The sequence below is a fragment of the Anomaloglossus baeobatrachus genome, chromosome 1, assembly GCF_048569485.1.
Source record: "Anomaloglossus baeobatrachus isolate aAnoBae1 chromosome 1, aAnoBae1.hap1, whole genome shotgun sequence".
NCBI classification, from domain to species: Eukaryota; Metazoa; Chordata; class Amphibia; order Anura; family Aromobatidae; genus Anomaloglossus; species Anomaloglossus baeobatrachus.
Window position 1 is genome coordinate 967538616 of NC_134353.1, and position 14152 is coordinate 967552767.

General features: G+C 50.1%; 1 protein-coding gene across 1 annotated transcript in view; it reads right to left on the reverse strand.

Annotated features, from left to right (window-relative positions):
* Positions 1-14152, reverse strand: part of LOC142263985 (uncharacterized) — an 82635-nt gene that overhangs the window by 55312 nt on the left and 13171 nt on the right. The window contains 3 exon segments of the mRNA XM_075332243.1: positions 538-661; positions 9901-10077; positions 10381-10524. Of these exon segments, the coding sequence (XP_075188358.1) occupies positions 538-661; positions 9901-10077; positions 10381-10458 (379 nt within the window). The 5' untranslated portion in view covers positions 10459-10524.

Consider the following 14152-nt stretch of genomic DNA (forward strand, 5'->3'; position numbering starts at 1 on the left):
AAATTGTTATAAAGAAAAAAGGTTAACATTAATAGGGGTGCCCAAACCTTTTCATATGACTGTATATATAGATGTACACACACACACATATGTGATGGTGAGACATTTATAACAGTCTGGTCTATCAAAATATAAAAATATTAAACACAACCCCCCAAAAACCGTGCTTTGTACTCAGAAATAGTATCGATAAAATTTCCCGCTTGTGCAAAAAACAAACACAGCTTCATCCAAGGAAAAACAAAGTTACAAATCTCGGAAAATAAAGACAAAAAACAAAGAATTTTTTTATATTAAATACAAAATTGTTTTAAACTGAACATTCTGCCTGATCAGTGTCTGTGCGATCGCACCGCCCCCGAGGAGCAGCTCCCAGGTCACTTATACTGCACAAGTACCAACATCAGAATGAAACCCAAAAAATGATGATGGAAGTGTGATTTTCATTATTTATCCGCAACAGAATATTTTTAATGATATCGAAAAATAAAAAATAAGAAGTAACATAAATATATATAGAAATGTATCTAATCTCACCTTGTGATGTCACCGACCGCTGCTCCTCCATCATCACCTCCTCGTACCGCTCCTTGTGTCCTTCCAGATACTCCCACTCCTCCATGGAGAGAAAGACAGCGACGTCCTGACACCTTATAGGAACCTGAGAACAATGACACCGACATCACCCAGAATCCTCCAGTGCTTCCTGTATAATGTCCCAGCAGTCACCTCTCCGGTCATCACCCAGAATCCTCCAGTGCTTCCTGTATAATGTCCCAGCAGTCACCTCTCCCCTCATCACCCAGAATCCTCCAGTGCTTCCTGTATAATGTCCCAGCAGTCACCTCTCCGCTTATCACCCAGAATCCTCCAGTGCTTTCTGTTATAATCTGGAACCATGGAAGATCACAATAGATCATTGACAAAAAAGGTGACAAGAGCATTGGCAACTAATCTGGCCATCATCCCCTTACTAACCATCAACACTAGAAGTAGCCAAGGGGTGAACTAACATCCTGTGCACCGCGAACCCAGCCGGAGAACTAACTATACTAAAGGAAGAGGATGGGGGATGATCAAAAGAAATCGGGTTAAATGCTGCGCTAAAAACCACAATCCAAAGATATATCGTGAATTCCTTTTCTTTATTTTCACAGGTCAACGCGTTTCAAAGGCATCTCCACCTTCTTCATCAGGACAAAAGTCAGAAAGGAACACCTGATGAAGAAGGTGGAGATGCCTTTGAAACGCGTTGACCTGTGAAAATAAAGAAAAGGAATTCACGATATATCTTTGGATTGTGGTTTTTAGCGCAGCATTTAACCCGATTTCTTTTGATCATCCCCCATCCTGTTGCAATATCGGGGCTGCAGCTGACCACTTTTGTATTCATTTATTCCATGCTGACAAGGAGTTGTGCCTGTCACAACTGAAGCAGGTGAGTACCTGTCCTATTCCCTGCACCTATATCTATCGGTTAAAACCCTATGTGCGCTTTCTTTCCACAGTTTTTGCTATCATATACTAAAGGAAGGAAAGATGAATAACTCTCTGCCTCAGAAAATAGATAAAGAATAGCAAGCCCCCCACATTCAAAGACTGCGGTGATATAGGAAAACACAATACACAGATAGATGATAGGATTAGCAAAGGTGAGGCCCCACTGACAAAATAGGAAAGGACAGGAAAGGGGCTGATGGTGGCCAGAGAAAAACTCTACACGAATCCAAATTCCTGATAGTACAAAAAGTTCTCAGATTGCATGATCTGAACTCCGTCCTATATCAGGCGCTCTTGTCATACCAATGAACAGAAAGCAGGAATCATTACAAATTCAAGAAGCAACAAACACAGGGACATATAGGAGCAATACTCCAAACATAGCTGCAGGGAGCTTCCCAGCTAAGCACAGAGAGGGAAGATTCCTGCAAGCTAATGAACTGACAATAACCACAGTAAAAGACAAACCCAGATAAGAACAAAAGGAGCAAAACAACATAAGAAAGAACCAAGCACTTATCTGGGGTAGATGTGGTCTGGAGGAACATGAGAAGGCTGGTTACTAAGAACAAATGAGAACCGGCTCAGCCTGCCAGCAGACCAAGGTTTAAATAGGCAGAGAGTTGACAATGGAAACGCCCATTGCTCCAGCACACCTGGTCTCTGTCCAAACCATTCCTGGCCACAAGAGGGAGCCTCTCGGCAGCTAAAGCATAACTGTCATTCACAACAGTACCCCCCCTTGAGGAAGGGTCACCGAACCCTCACCAATACCACCGGGTCGCTCAGGATGAGCATGAACCAACCTGTCCGCATGAATGTCAGAAGCCACAACCCAAGAGTTATCCTCCTGCCCATAACCCTTCCATTTCACAAGGTACTGAAGCTTCCGCCTACAGCGACGCAAATCCAGAATTTTTTCAACCTCATACTCCAGATGCCCTTGTACCAAAACAGGGTCAGGAGGTGCTGCTGCAGGAACTGTTGGCTCCACATGTCTCTTCAACAAGGACTTATGGAAGACATTGTGAATATTAAATGACGCAGGCAGAGCCAAACGGAAAGATACAGGGTTGATAATCTCCGAAATCTTATAAAGGTACAATAAATCTGGGTAGAAATTTAGGAGATGGAACTCTCATAGGAATATTTTTAGAGGACAACCACACCATGTCCACCACTTTAAACCGGGGACCAACAGTTCGACGCTGGTTGGCAAACTTTTGGGCAGTTTCTTGGGATTGAAACAATTTATCCACTACCTGCCCCCAAATCTGCTGCATTCTGTTTAGCACAGAATCCACCCCCGGACAGTCAGACACCTCAAGCTGCCCTGAGAGGAACCTGGGCTGAAACCCAAAATTTCAGAAAAATGGGGACACCAATGTGGTAGAGCTAGCTCTATTGTTAAGGGCAAATTCAGCCAAAGGCAAAAACAAAACCCAATCATCCTGATCTGCAGAAACAAAACACCGTAACTAGGTCTCCAGGGTCTGGTTAGCCCGGGACAGGGAAGGCCACCAAAAGGAGCGACTCACAAGATCCCGAGTACCAAAAATGCCAGGATGACCCGCCAAAACAGAGCAATGAACCTCAGAGACAACTCGGTCTCTCCATTGGTCTGGGACAAACAGTTTCCCCGCAGGACATCTATGAGGTTTATCCCCCTAAAATCCCGCCAGTGCCTACCGCAAATCAGGCGAAATGGCCGAGAGAACTACACCATCAGTCACGATAGTAGACGGCTCGACAACCTCCAAAGAGTCAGCACAGAAACTCCTGGAAAGGGCATCAGCCTTAACATTCTTGGTGCCCGGCAAAAAAGAGACCACAAAATTAAACAGAGTAAAAAACAAAGCCCACCTGGCCTGCCGAGGATTCAACCTCTTGGCCGATTCCAGATAGATGAGATTCTTGTGGCCCGTAAGCACCACAACTTTATGTTTAGCCCCTTCCAACCAATGTCTCCATTCTTCAAATGCCCACTTCATAGCCAATAATTCCCAGTTGCCCACATCATAATTCCGTTCAGAAGGCGCAAACGTCCGAGAGAAAAAGGCACAGGGCTTAAGTTTACCCGAAGTAGCGTCTCGTTGAGACAGAACAGCACCTGCTCCGATCTCTAAGGCATCGATCTCAACTTGAAATGGGCGAGACACATCAGGTTGCTGCAGGACTAGGGCAGAAGTGAATCGCCTTTTCAGCTCCTGGAAGGCCACAATTGCCTCTGGGGTCCAATGCTCAGCATCAGCTCCCTTCTTTGTCAAATCTGTCAGAGGTTTGACAATGGCAGAAAAATTGGCTATAAATTTACGGTAAAAATTTGCAAACCCGAAAAACCGCTGCAGGGATTTTAGAGAAGTCGGTTGCACCCAGTCGTAAATAGCCTGAACCTTAACCGGGTCCATTTCGATAGCGGAGGGAGACAGGATGAAGCCCAAAAAGGAAATCCTTTGCACCCTAAGAGGCACTTTGACCCCTTAACGTACAGTGCATTATCCTTGAGTATCTGAAAAACAGCCCGTTCTTGCCCAACATGAGAGTCCCAATCATCAGAAATAATCAAGATGTCATCCAAATAGACAATCAAAAATTAACCAATAAGGTCCCGGAAAATGTCAATCATGAAGGCCTGGAAGATGGAGGGTGCATTAGTGAGCCCAAAAGGCATCACTAGGTACTCAAAATGCTCCTCAGGAGTATTAAAAGCAGTCATCCATTCATCACCCTCCTTAATACAGATGAGATTATACGCACCCTTGAGATCCAGTTTCGTAAACCATTTGGCTTCACTCTAGAGAAAAGATCAGACATCAGAGGCAAAGGGTACGGATATTTGACCGTAATTTTATTAAGAAGGCGGTTATCAATACAAGGTCTCAACAAACCATCTTTCTTAGCAACAAAGAAGAAGCCAGCACCCAAAGGAGAAGATGAGGGCCGAATGTGCCCCTTCTCCAATGATTCCCTGATGTATGACCGCATGGCATCATGTTCGGGCACAGACAAGTTGAAAATCCACCCTTGGGAAATTTACAACCCGGCACCAGCTCAATGGCACAGTCACAGTCCCGGTGTGGGGGCAGAGAATCAGATTCCTGGTCATTAAATACATCACGGAAATCAGACAAGAAAGCCGGAACATCAACTGCCTGAGCAGACGTGGACGACACGGAAAGGTCCTGATGCAAACCTTGACAACCCCAACTAGCTACTGACAAGGATCTCCAGTGAAGAACCGGATTATGGGTCTGCAACCACGGAAATCCCAGTACCAAGGTATCCTGTAGATTATGCAATACTAAAAATGTACAAGTTTCCTGATGCGCTGGTGCAACTCTCATGGGCACCTGGGTCCAAAATTGAGGTTTATGTTCTGCCAAAGGGGTAGCATCAATGCCCCTTAAAGGAATAGGAGTTTGCAAAGGAACCATGGGAAAACCACAATCCCTAGCAAACCCAAAATCCATCAAATTGAGCGCTGCCCCTGAGTCCACAAAGGCAAATGCAGAAAAGGAAGACAATGAGCAAATCAATGTGACAGACAAAAGAAACTTTGGTTGCAAAGAACCCACAGTAACAGAAGTAGCCAATCTCCTTTCACGGTTAGGGCAGACAGAGATGTTGTGAGAAGCGTCTCCACAATAGAAGCACAGTCTATTCTTCCGTCTGAACCCCTGCCGACTAGCATTAGAAAGGACCCTATCACACTCCATAGGCTCCAAAGGCTGTTCCACAGGCACAAAACCAGCAGGTATCTTCCTGCGCTCACGTAACCGCCTATCAATCTGAATGGCCAAGGTCATAGAGGCATCAAGACCAGAAGGGACGGGAAATCCCACCATTACATCCTTCACAGCATCCGCAATACCCTTCCGAAAAAGAGCCGCAAGCGCATCATCATTCCATTTGGTAAGGACCGCCCACTTTCTAAATTTCTGACAAAACGTTTCTGCAGAATCCAAACCCTGAGTTAAGGACAACAAGACCTTTTCTGCTTGGTCCACAATATTGGGTTCATCATATAATAAACCCAAGGCCTGAAAAAAGGAGTCCACATCATTGAGAATCGGATCATCAGACGCTAAAGAGAAGGCCCAGTCCTGAGGGTCACCACGCAGCAAGGAGATGACAATCTTAACCTGCTGTACGGGATTCCCTGAGGACTTAGGGCGCAGGTCAAAAAATACAATTATTTTTGAAGCTCAAAAATCTCGACCTATCTCCCGAAAAAAATTCAGGAACAGGAATCTTAGGCTCTGCAAGGGGAGTCTGTGCAAGATAAGATTCTATATGACGAAACTCAGCATCAAGATGAGCAACACGCTCACCCAATACATCCATGCTAGGAAAAAAAAAAAGAAGATCTTCCACGGAACCCAAAGAAAAAGAGGAAAAAAATAAAAAAAAAAATATTCAGACTTTTTTTTTTTTCTTTCCTTCTTAAGAGTACCCTTTAAATTTTAGGCCGGTTCTACTGTTATGATCCGGAACCATGGAAGATCACAATAGATCATTGGCAAAAAAGGTGACCAGAGCATTGGCAACTAATGTGGCCGCCATCCCCTTACGAACCATCAACTCTAGAAGTAGCCGAGGGGTGAACTAACATCCTGTGCACCGCGAACCCAGCCGGAGAACTAACTATCTTAAAGGAAGGAAAGATGAATAACTCTCTGCCTCAGAAAATAGACAAGAATAGCAAGCCCCCCACATTCAAAGACTGCGGTGATATAGGAAAACACAATACACAGATGACAGGATTAGCAAAGGTGAGGCCCCACTGACTAAATAAGAAAGGATAGGAATGAGGCTGATGGTGGCCAGAGAAAAACCCTACAAAAATACAAATTCCTGATTAGTACAAAAAGTCCTCAGATCGCATGATCTGAACTCCATCCTATACCAGGCGCTCTTGTGAAACCAATGAACAGAAAACAGGAAACGTTCCAAATTCCAGAAGCAACAAACACATGTACTTATAGGAGCAATACTCCACACATAGCTGCAGGGAGTTTCCCAGCTAAGCAACAGAGAGGGAAGATTCCTGCATTCAAATGAACTGACAATAACCACAGAAAATGACAAAACCAGATAAGAACAAAAAGAACAAAACAACATAAGAAAGAACAAAGCACTTATCTGGGGTAGATGTGGTCTGGAGCAAGATGAGAAGGCTGGTAAACTTAAGAACAAATGACAATCGGCTCAGACTGCTAGCAGACCAAGGTTTAAATAGGCAGAGAGTCAGCAATGGAAATGCTCATTGCTCCAGCACACCTGGTCTCTGTCCAAACCATTCCTGGCCACAAGAGGGAGCCTCACAGAAGCTAAAGCATAACTGACATTCACAACACCTTCCTGTCTAATGTCCCAGCAGTCACCTCTCCCCTCATCACCCAGAATCCTCCAGTGCTTCCTGTATAATGTCCCAGCAGTCACCTCTCCCCTCATCACCCAGAATCCTCCAGTGCCTCCTGTATAATGTCCCAGCAGTCACCTCTCCTCTCATCACCCAGAATCCTCCAGTGCTTCCTGTATAATGTCCCAGCAGTCACCTCTCCCCTCATCACCCAGAATCCTCCAGTGCCTATTGTATAATGTCCCAGCAGTCACCTCTCCCCTCATCACCCAGAATCCTCCAGTGCCTCCTGTATAATGTCCCAGCAGTCACCTCTCCCCTCATCACCCAGAATCCTCCAGTGCTTCCTGTATAATGTCCCAGCAGTCACCTCTCCCCTCATCACCCAGAATCCTCCAGTGCCTCCTGTATAATGTCTCAGCAGTCACCTCTCCCCTCATCACCCAGAATCCTCCAGTGCTTCCTGTATAATGTCCCAGCAGCCACCTCTCCCCTCATCACCCAGAATCCTCCAGTGCTTCCTGTATAATGTCCCAGCAGTCACCTCTCCCCTCATCACCCAGAATCCTCCAGTGCTTCCTGTATAATGTCCCAGCAGTCACCTCTCCCCTCATCACCCAGAATCCTCCAGAGCTTCCTGTATAATGTCCCAGCAGTCACCTCTCCCCTCATCACCCAGAATCCTCCAGTGCTTCCTGTATAATGTCCCAGCAGTCACCTCTCCCCTCATCACCCAGAATCCTCCAGTGCTTCCTGTATAATGTCGCAGCAGTCACCTCTCCCCTCATCACCCAGAATCCTCCAGTGCTTCCTGTATAATGTCCCAGCAGTCACCTCTCCCCTCATCACCCAGAATCCTCCAGTGCTTCCTGTATAATGTCGCAGCAGTCACCTCTCCCCTCATCACCCAGAATCCTCCAGTGCTTCCTGTATAATGTCCCAGCAGTCACCTCTCCCCTCATCACCCAGAATCCTCCAGAGCTTCCTGTATAATGTCCCAGCAGTCACCTCTCCCCTCATCACCCAGAATCCTCCAGTGCTTCCTGTATAATGTCCCAGCAGTCACCTCTCCCCTCATCACCCAGAATCCTCCAGTGCTTCCTGTATAATGTCCCAGCAGTCACCTCTCTCCTCATCACCCAGAATCCTCCAGTGCTTCCTGTATAATGTCCCAGCAGTCACCTCTCCCCTCATCACCCAGAATCCTCCAGTGCCTCCTGTATAATGTCCCAGCAGTCACCTCTCCCCTCATCACCCAGAATCCTCCAGTGTTTCCTGTATAATGTCCCAGCAGTCACCTCTCCGGTCATCACCCAGAATCCTCCAGTGCTTCCTGTATAATGTCCCAGCAGTCACTTCTCCGGTCATCACCCAGAATCCTCCAGTGCTTCCTGTATAATGTCCCAGCAGTCACCTCTCCGCTCATCACCCAGAATCCTCCAGTGCTTCCTGTATAATGTCCCAGCAGTCACCTCTCCCCTCATCACCCAGAATCCTCCAGTGCCTCCTGTATAATGTCCCAGCAGTCACCTCTCCTCTCATCACCCAGAATCCTCCAGTGCTTCCTGTATAATGTCCCAGCAGTCACCTCTCCGGTCACCACCCAGAATCCTCCAGTGCTTCCTGTATAATGTCCCAGCAGTCACCTCTCCCCTCATCACCCAGAATCCTCCAGTGCCTCCTGTATAATGTCCCAGCAGTCACCTCTCCCCTCATCACCCAGAATCCTCCAGTGCTTCCTGTATAATGTCCCAGCAGTCACCTCTCCCCTCATCACCCAGAATACTCCAGTGCTTCGCGTATAATGTCCCAGCAGTCACCTCTCCACTCATCACCCAGAATCCTCCAGTGCTTCCTGTATAATGTCCCAGCAGTCACCTCTCCCCTCATCACCCAGAATCCTCCAGTGCTTCCTGTATAATGTCCCAGCAGTCACCTCTCCCCTCATCACCCAGAATCCTCCAGTGCTTCCTGTATAATGTCCCAGCAGTCACCTCTCCCCTCATCACCCAGAATACTCCAGTGCTTCGCGTATAATGTCCCAGCAGTCACCTCTCCACTCATCACCCAGAATCCTCCAGTGCTTCCTGTATAATGTCCCAGCAGTCACCTCTCCCCTCATCACCCAGAATCCTCCAGTGCTTCCTGTATAATGTCCCAGCAGTCACCTCTCCGGTCATCACCCAGAATCCTCCAGTGCTTCCTGTATAATGTCCCAGCAGTCACCTCTCTCCTCATCACCCAGAATCCTCCAGTGCTTCCTGTATAATGTCCCAGCAGTCACCTCTCCCCTCATCACCCAGAATCCTCCAGTGCCTCCTGTATAATGTCCCAGCAGTCACCTCTCCGGTCATCACCCAGAATCCTCCAGTGCTTCCTGTATAATGTCCCAGCAGTCACTTCTCCGGTCATCACCCAGAATCCTCCAGTGCTTCCTGTATAATGTCCCAGCAGTCACCTCTCCCCTCATCACCCAGAATCCTCCAGTGCTTCCTGTATAATGTCCCAGCAGTCACCTCTCCGCTCATCACCCAGAATCCTCCAGTGCTTCCTGTATAATGTCCCAGCAGTCACCTCTCCCCTCATCACCCAGAATCCTCCAGTGCCTCCTGTATAATGTCCCAGCAGTCACCTCTCCTCTCATCACCCAGAATCCTCCAGTGCTTCCTGTATAATGTCCCAGCAGTCACCTCTCCGGTCACCACCCAGAATCCTCCAGTGCTTCCTGTATAATGTCCCAGCAGTCACCTCTCCCCTCATCACCCAGAATCCTCCAGTGCTTCCTGTATAATGTCCCAGCAGTCACCTCTCCCCTCATCACCCAGAATACTCCAGTGCTTCGCGTATAATGTCCCAGCAGTCACCTCTCCGGTCATCACCCAGAATCCTCCAGTGCTTCCTGTATAATGTCCCAGCAGTCACCTCTCCCCTCATCACCCAGAATCCTCCAGTGCTTCCTGTATAATGTCCCAGCAGTCACCTCTCCCCTCATCACCCAGAATCCTCCAGTGCTTCGCGTATAATGTCCCAGCAGTCACCTCTCCGGTCAGCAGCTCAATTATCTTGTTGCTGAGCTCTAGGATCTTCTTGCTCCTCTCATGTATCGGGGGAGGGGCTGTGATGGGGTCCAGGCTCCGGCTCCGCCCTCCTGACTCCTGGAGATGGATGATGGGAGTCACACAGTCCCCCGGTGTCTTCCTCACTATTGTGAAATCCTGTGGATGGAGAGAGACATTTAGGGAGGAGGAGATTTATTTCTCGACTCCAGATCTGACAATTAGTATAAATCCCGGGATCAATAACAGTCTCCAGTAATCTGGGGCTGTAACTTGGAATATTATTACACTGAGGACAGACATTCAGGCCCCTCTACAACTCTTATATGGAGGGCAGTATGACAGCTGCTCCTGGCAGAGGGCTCCAGTGTCACTGCTCTTACAGTAGAGAATCCTTTCCTTGCTATTCTGGATTTCTTCCCGATGTCACATAACACAATGATAGGAATGTGGAGGAGTTACCTCTCCGCTCAGCAGGGAGATGACCTCCAGGGAGAGGGTTAATAATCTTCTGCTGATCTCATTCCAGTCATCATCCATCCTCGGGGATCATTCAGGAGAAGGAGGAAAACTGGATCAGATGGAGGGATCTTGTCCTGCCTACTCCTTTATAATAACAGAGATGGAAATCATGATGGACAATATAATTTGTGAAATACACCGTGTGCAGAATTATTAGGCAAGTTGTATTTTAGAGGATTTTTTTATTTTTGATCAACAACTATGTTCTCAATTAACCGAAAAGACTCAAATATCAAAGCTTAATATTTTTGGCAGTTGGAGGGGTTTTTAGATTTGGCTTCTTAGGAGGATCTGTTTGTGCAGGTGACTATTACTGTGCAGAATTATTAGGCAACTTAATAAAAACCAAATCTATTCCCATCTCACTTGTTTATTGTCACCAGGAAACCAATATAACTGCACAAAATGTAGAAATAAACATTTCTGACATGGAAAAACAAAACCCCAAAAATGAGTGCCCAACATCACCCCTTTCTTTCTGATGACCTTCAGCAGCCGACCATTCATAGATTCTGTCATTGGTTGATCTGTTTGCCATCAACATTGCGTGCAGCAGCCACCGCAGCCTCCAGACACCACAGCCTCCAGCCACCACAGCCTCCAGGCACCACAGCCTCCAGCCACTGCTCCCAGAGGTGCACTGTTTTCCCTCCCTGTAGATCTCATGTGACGCCCTGGACCAGCCAGGTAGTCACAGATAGAGCCCCGCACAACACCAGTCCCCTCACTAGGTAACACCAGCCAACCACATCAAACCCTAGTCACCTCCCTCAGGACTGGATGGACACACCAGGGGGCAGAGTCAGGCGGTTGGCCACACCCACCGAGGAGTCCAGAGAGCCTGAGGCGGGAAAAGTAGAGAGAGGAGTTTGGAGGGAGAGTTGGGAGGAGGTGAGGCCTGTGTGTCAGGTCTGCAACTGTCTGACAGGTGTCAGGGTAGGAGCCGTGGTACCTCTGGCTAGGAGGCATACGGAAGCCTCTGTCTGCAGGAGCCGGGAAGACAGCTCGGTGGAACCGTGGTGGACCGGGACAGGGTAGTGGTCTGCCGGTACCAACCCGGGGAACCGATTTGGAAACCGGAGCACAAGAGGGGGTACTCGGACCCTGAAACGAGGTGTAGAAACTACTGGACTGAGTTAATTAACTGATTGTGGTCTGGACTTGAGGTCTTTTCCCACCCAAAGTCCCTCAGAAAACAACAGCCCAACGAGGGGGATAAGCAGCCACCGCCACGGCTCAGAGATCCCACGGGCCAGCGTCTGCGGGCAAACGGGCTCTTCCGACATTCACAAGACGGGGAGCAGACTCCTGACGCTGCAAGCGCAGGTAGTCCAACATCTCAAACAGGTGCAGGAGAAAGCCAGAGGCCACCAACCGGGTGGGGGAACCCGACTGAAGCCGGCTGCGGGCACCGACCACTATCATCTTGGTTTACCAGAGACTCGAGTGTTTCATTCTAATAGTGAGTACACCAGTGCCCTCCGGCCGCCTATCTCCCTGCACCGCCAAAACACCCCCAACGGGTCCCGGGGCCACCATCCCTGCCCACGGAGGGGTTAACAACTTGCTGCATACCATCTCCCCCGGGTGCCCCGTAACTGCATCGGTGGTGTCCACCTTCACCACATCCCGTGGGTGGCGTCACAAACTCAAAACACGGCTCCGGCCGTACACCTACGTCCCCATACCACAAATCGCCCTTTTTCAGTTGGAGTGACCGCTAGACCCCCGGGTCCGGAGACCCTCGACCCACCCACAGAAGGTCCGGATCCGAGCGGCTCGGCTGCCGCCGAGCACGGGGCGGTTCACACTCCGATTTCTGGCAACACGAACAGGATACTTACCCATCCACTTACCTTGTGGAAGTGCGCCTTGTAGAGAAGTCAGCGGTGACCCGTTGCAAAATTTTCAAAATCCGCCATCTTGCCGCCATTGCTTGGCGCGAAGATTCCCATCAGAGTCTTCTTCCCCGCGAAAAGAGCGTGAAAACTAAAGCCCCGCCCCCTGGGAACACGGCCGTAAAGCAGATTCGGAGGTCGGAAAACGAAACTTGCCGGCCGGAGAGAGGAAGGCCGCGAAAAGACCAAGGGGTGGCAGGTGAAGATTCAGCGACATGTGACCGAGCTGATAAAGGGAAGGGACTCCAGGACCCTGCCACCCTTCTGGTTCCTGGACCCTGCGATAGCGACATAACTGACCCGTCCCGCAAGCTCGCAGCACCGGAGCCCGCACCCGAAACCACGGCGTGGGTGGAAGCCCGGACCACACAGATGTGTCGTCGGATACAGGCCCAGGCGCAGTTCTTGCTGGAGCGGTGGTTGGCCGAGATGGAGGAGCTGGCTGCGGCCGTGCGGGTACGCAAAGTGGAGGCGACCTTAGTGGAGCAGGTGAGCGACCCACGCCCCTATGTCCCAGAGGGACCGGGTCTGCCCCTGCCCTCTATGTTGCCTCCCTCGCTGCCCGTATCAGTTGCCGCTGACCCCCCACTCGGTCTGCTGCCCCCAACACTGGCAGCGGAGCCCGTCCTATCTGCCTGCGAGGACCCGCCTGTAGAAGCAGCCCGCGGATGAACAGTCACCCGACCGGCGCCAATACCGCCCCCGTGGAAGATTAACCTCCGGAAGGTGCCTGGCCAAGCAGTGAACCAGCCGGTCCCGGAAGAAGCCGCGCCCCAGCTAACCAAGGCCCCTGCAGTCCGCCCGGCCGAGATGGAGGTGGATGTTGACCGGAAGTGGGCCCAGCGGGCAAAGCTGGCTGCTCAAAGGATCCAGGCCTCGGCTTAGGCATGGCGGGGTTGCCGCTGTGAGGCAGCCGAGCAGGCCATGACACAGCGGGGTTCCTCAACGAGGAAGGTGCCGGTCATAGCCGACACAGGGGAGCTCCGGCTGGGCCCGACCCCCGCGCAGAGTGACCCGGAGCAGGCAGACGCTCTGTATTGGGAGCAGCAGCAGAACCAGCTGGGCCAGGAGATTGCGGCCCGGGAGAAGAGGAAAGCGGAGGTGCTGGCCCGGACCATCCGTGAGAAGGACAACCTCCGCAGCGCCACCTATCGAGTACGGGGCCCGGTGCACGAAGGCCAGGTCCGGCACTTCGATCCCCGACGTGGATGGGGATTCATCTTCGAGCTGGACCTGGACGCAGAGATCTTCGTGTCCCGGAGGGACGTCTACCCCCATCTTCCAATGGGCCACCCAGACCGGGGGGAACCCAACTGCAGCCGGCTGTGGGCACCGACCACCATCATCTTGGTTTACCAGAGACTCGAGTGTTTCATTCAAATAGTGAGTACACTAGTGCCCTCCGGCCGCCCATCTCCCTGCACCGCCAAAACACCCCCAATGGGTCCCGGGGCCATCATCCCTTCCCACGAAGGGGTTAACAACTTGCTGCATACCATCTCCCCCGGGTGCCCCGTAACTGCAGCCAACTTCACCACATCCCGTGGGTGGCGTCATGAACTCAAAACATGGCTCCGGCCGTACACCTACGTCCCCATACCACAAATCCCCCTTTTTCAGTTGGGGTGACCGCAGGACCCCCCCCAAGTCCAGAGACCCTCGAGCCACCCACAGAAGGTCCGGATCCGAGCGGCTCGGCTGCCGCCGAGCACGGGGCGGTACACTCACATTTTATCAGCACAGGAGAGGTAGAGTAGGCACGCTCCACCGCTATTTCTAGTTGTGTATATGTAGTCAGGGGGGTGCTGCTTGCT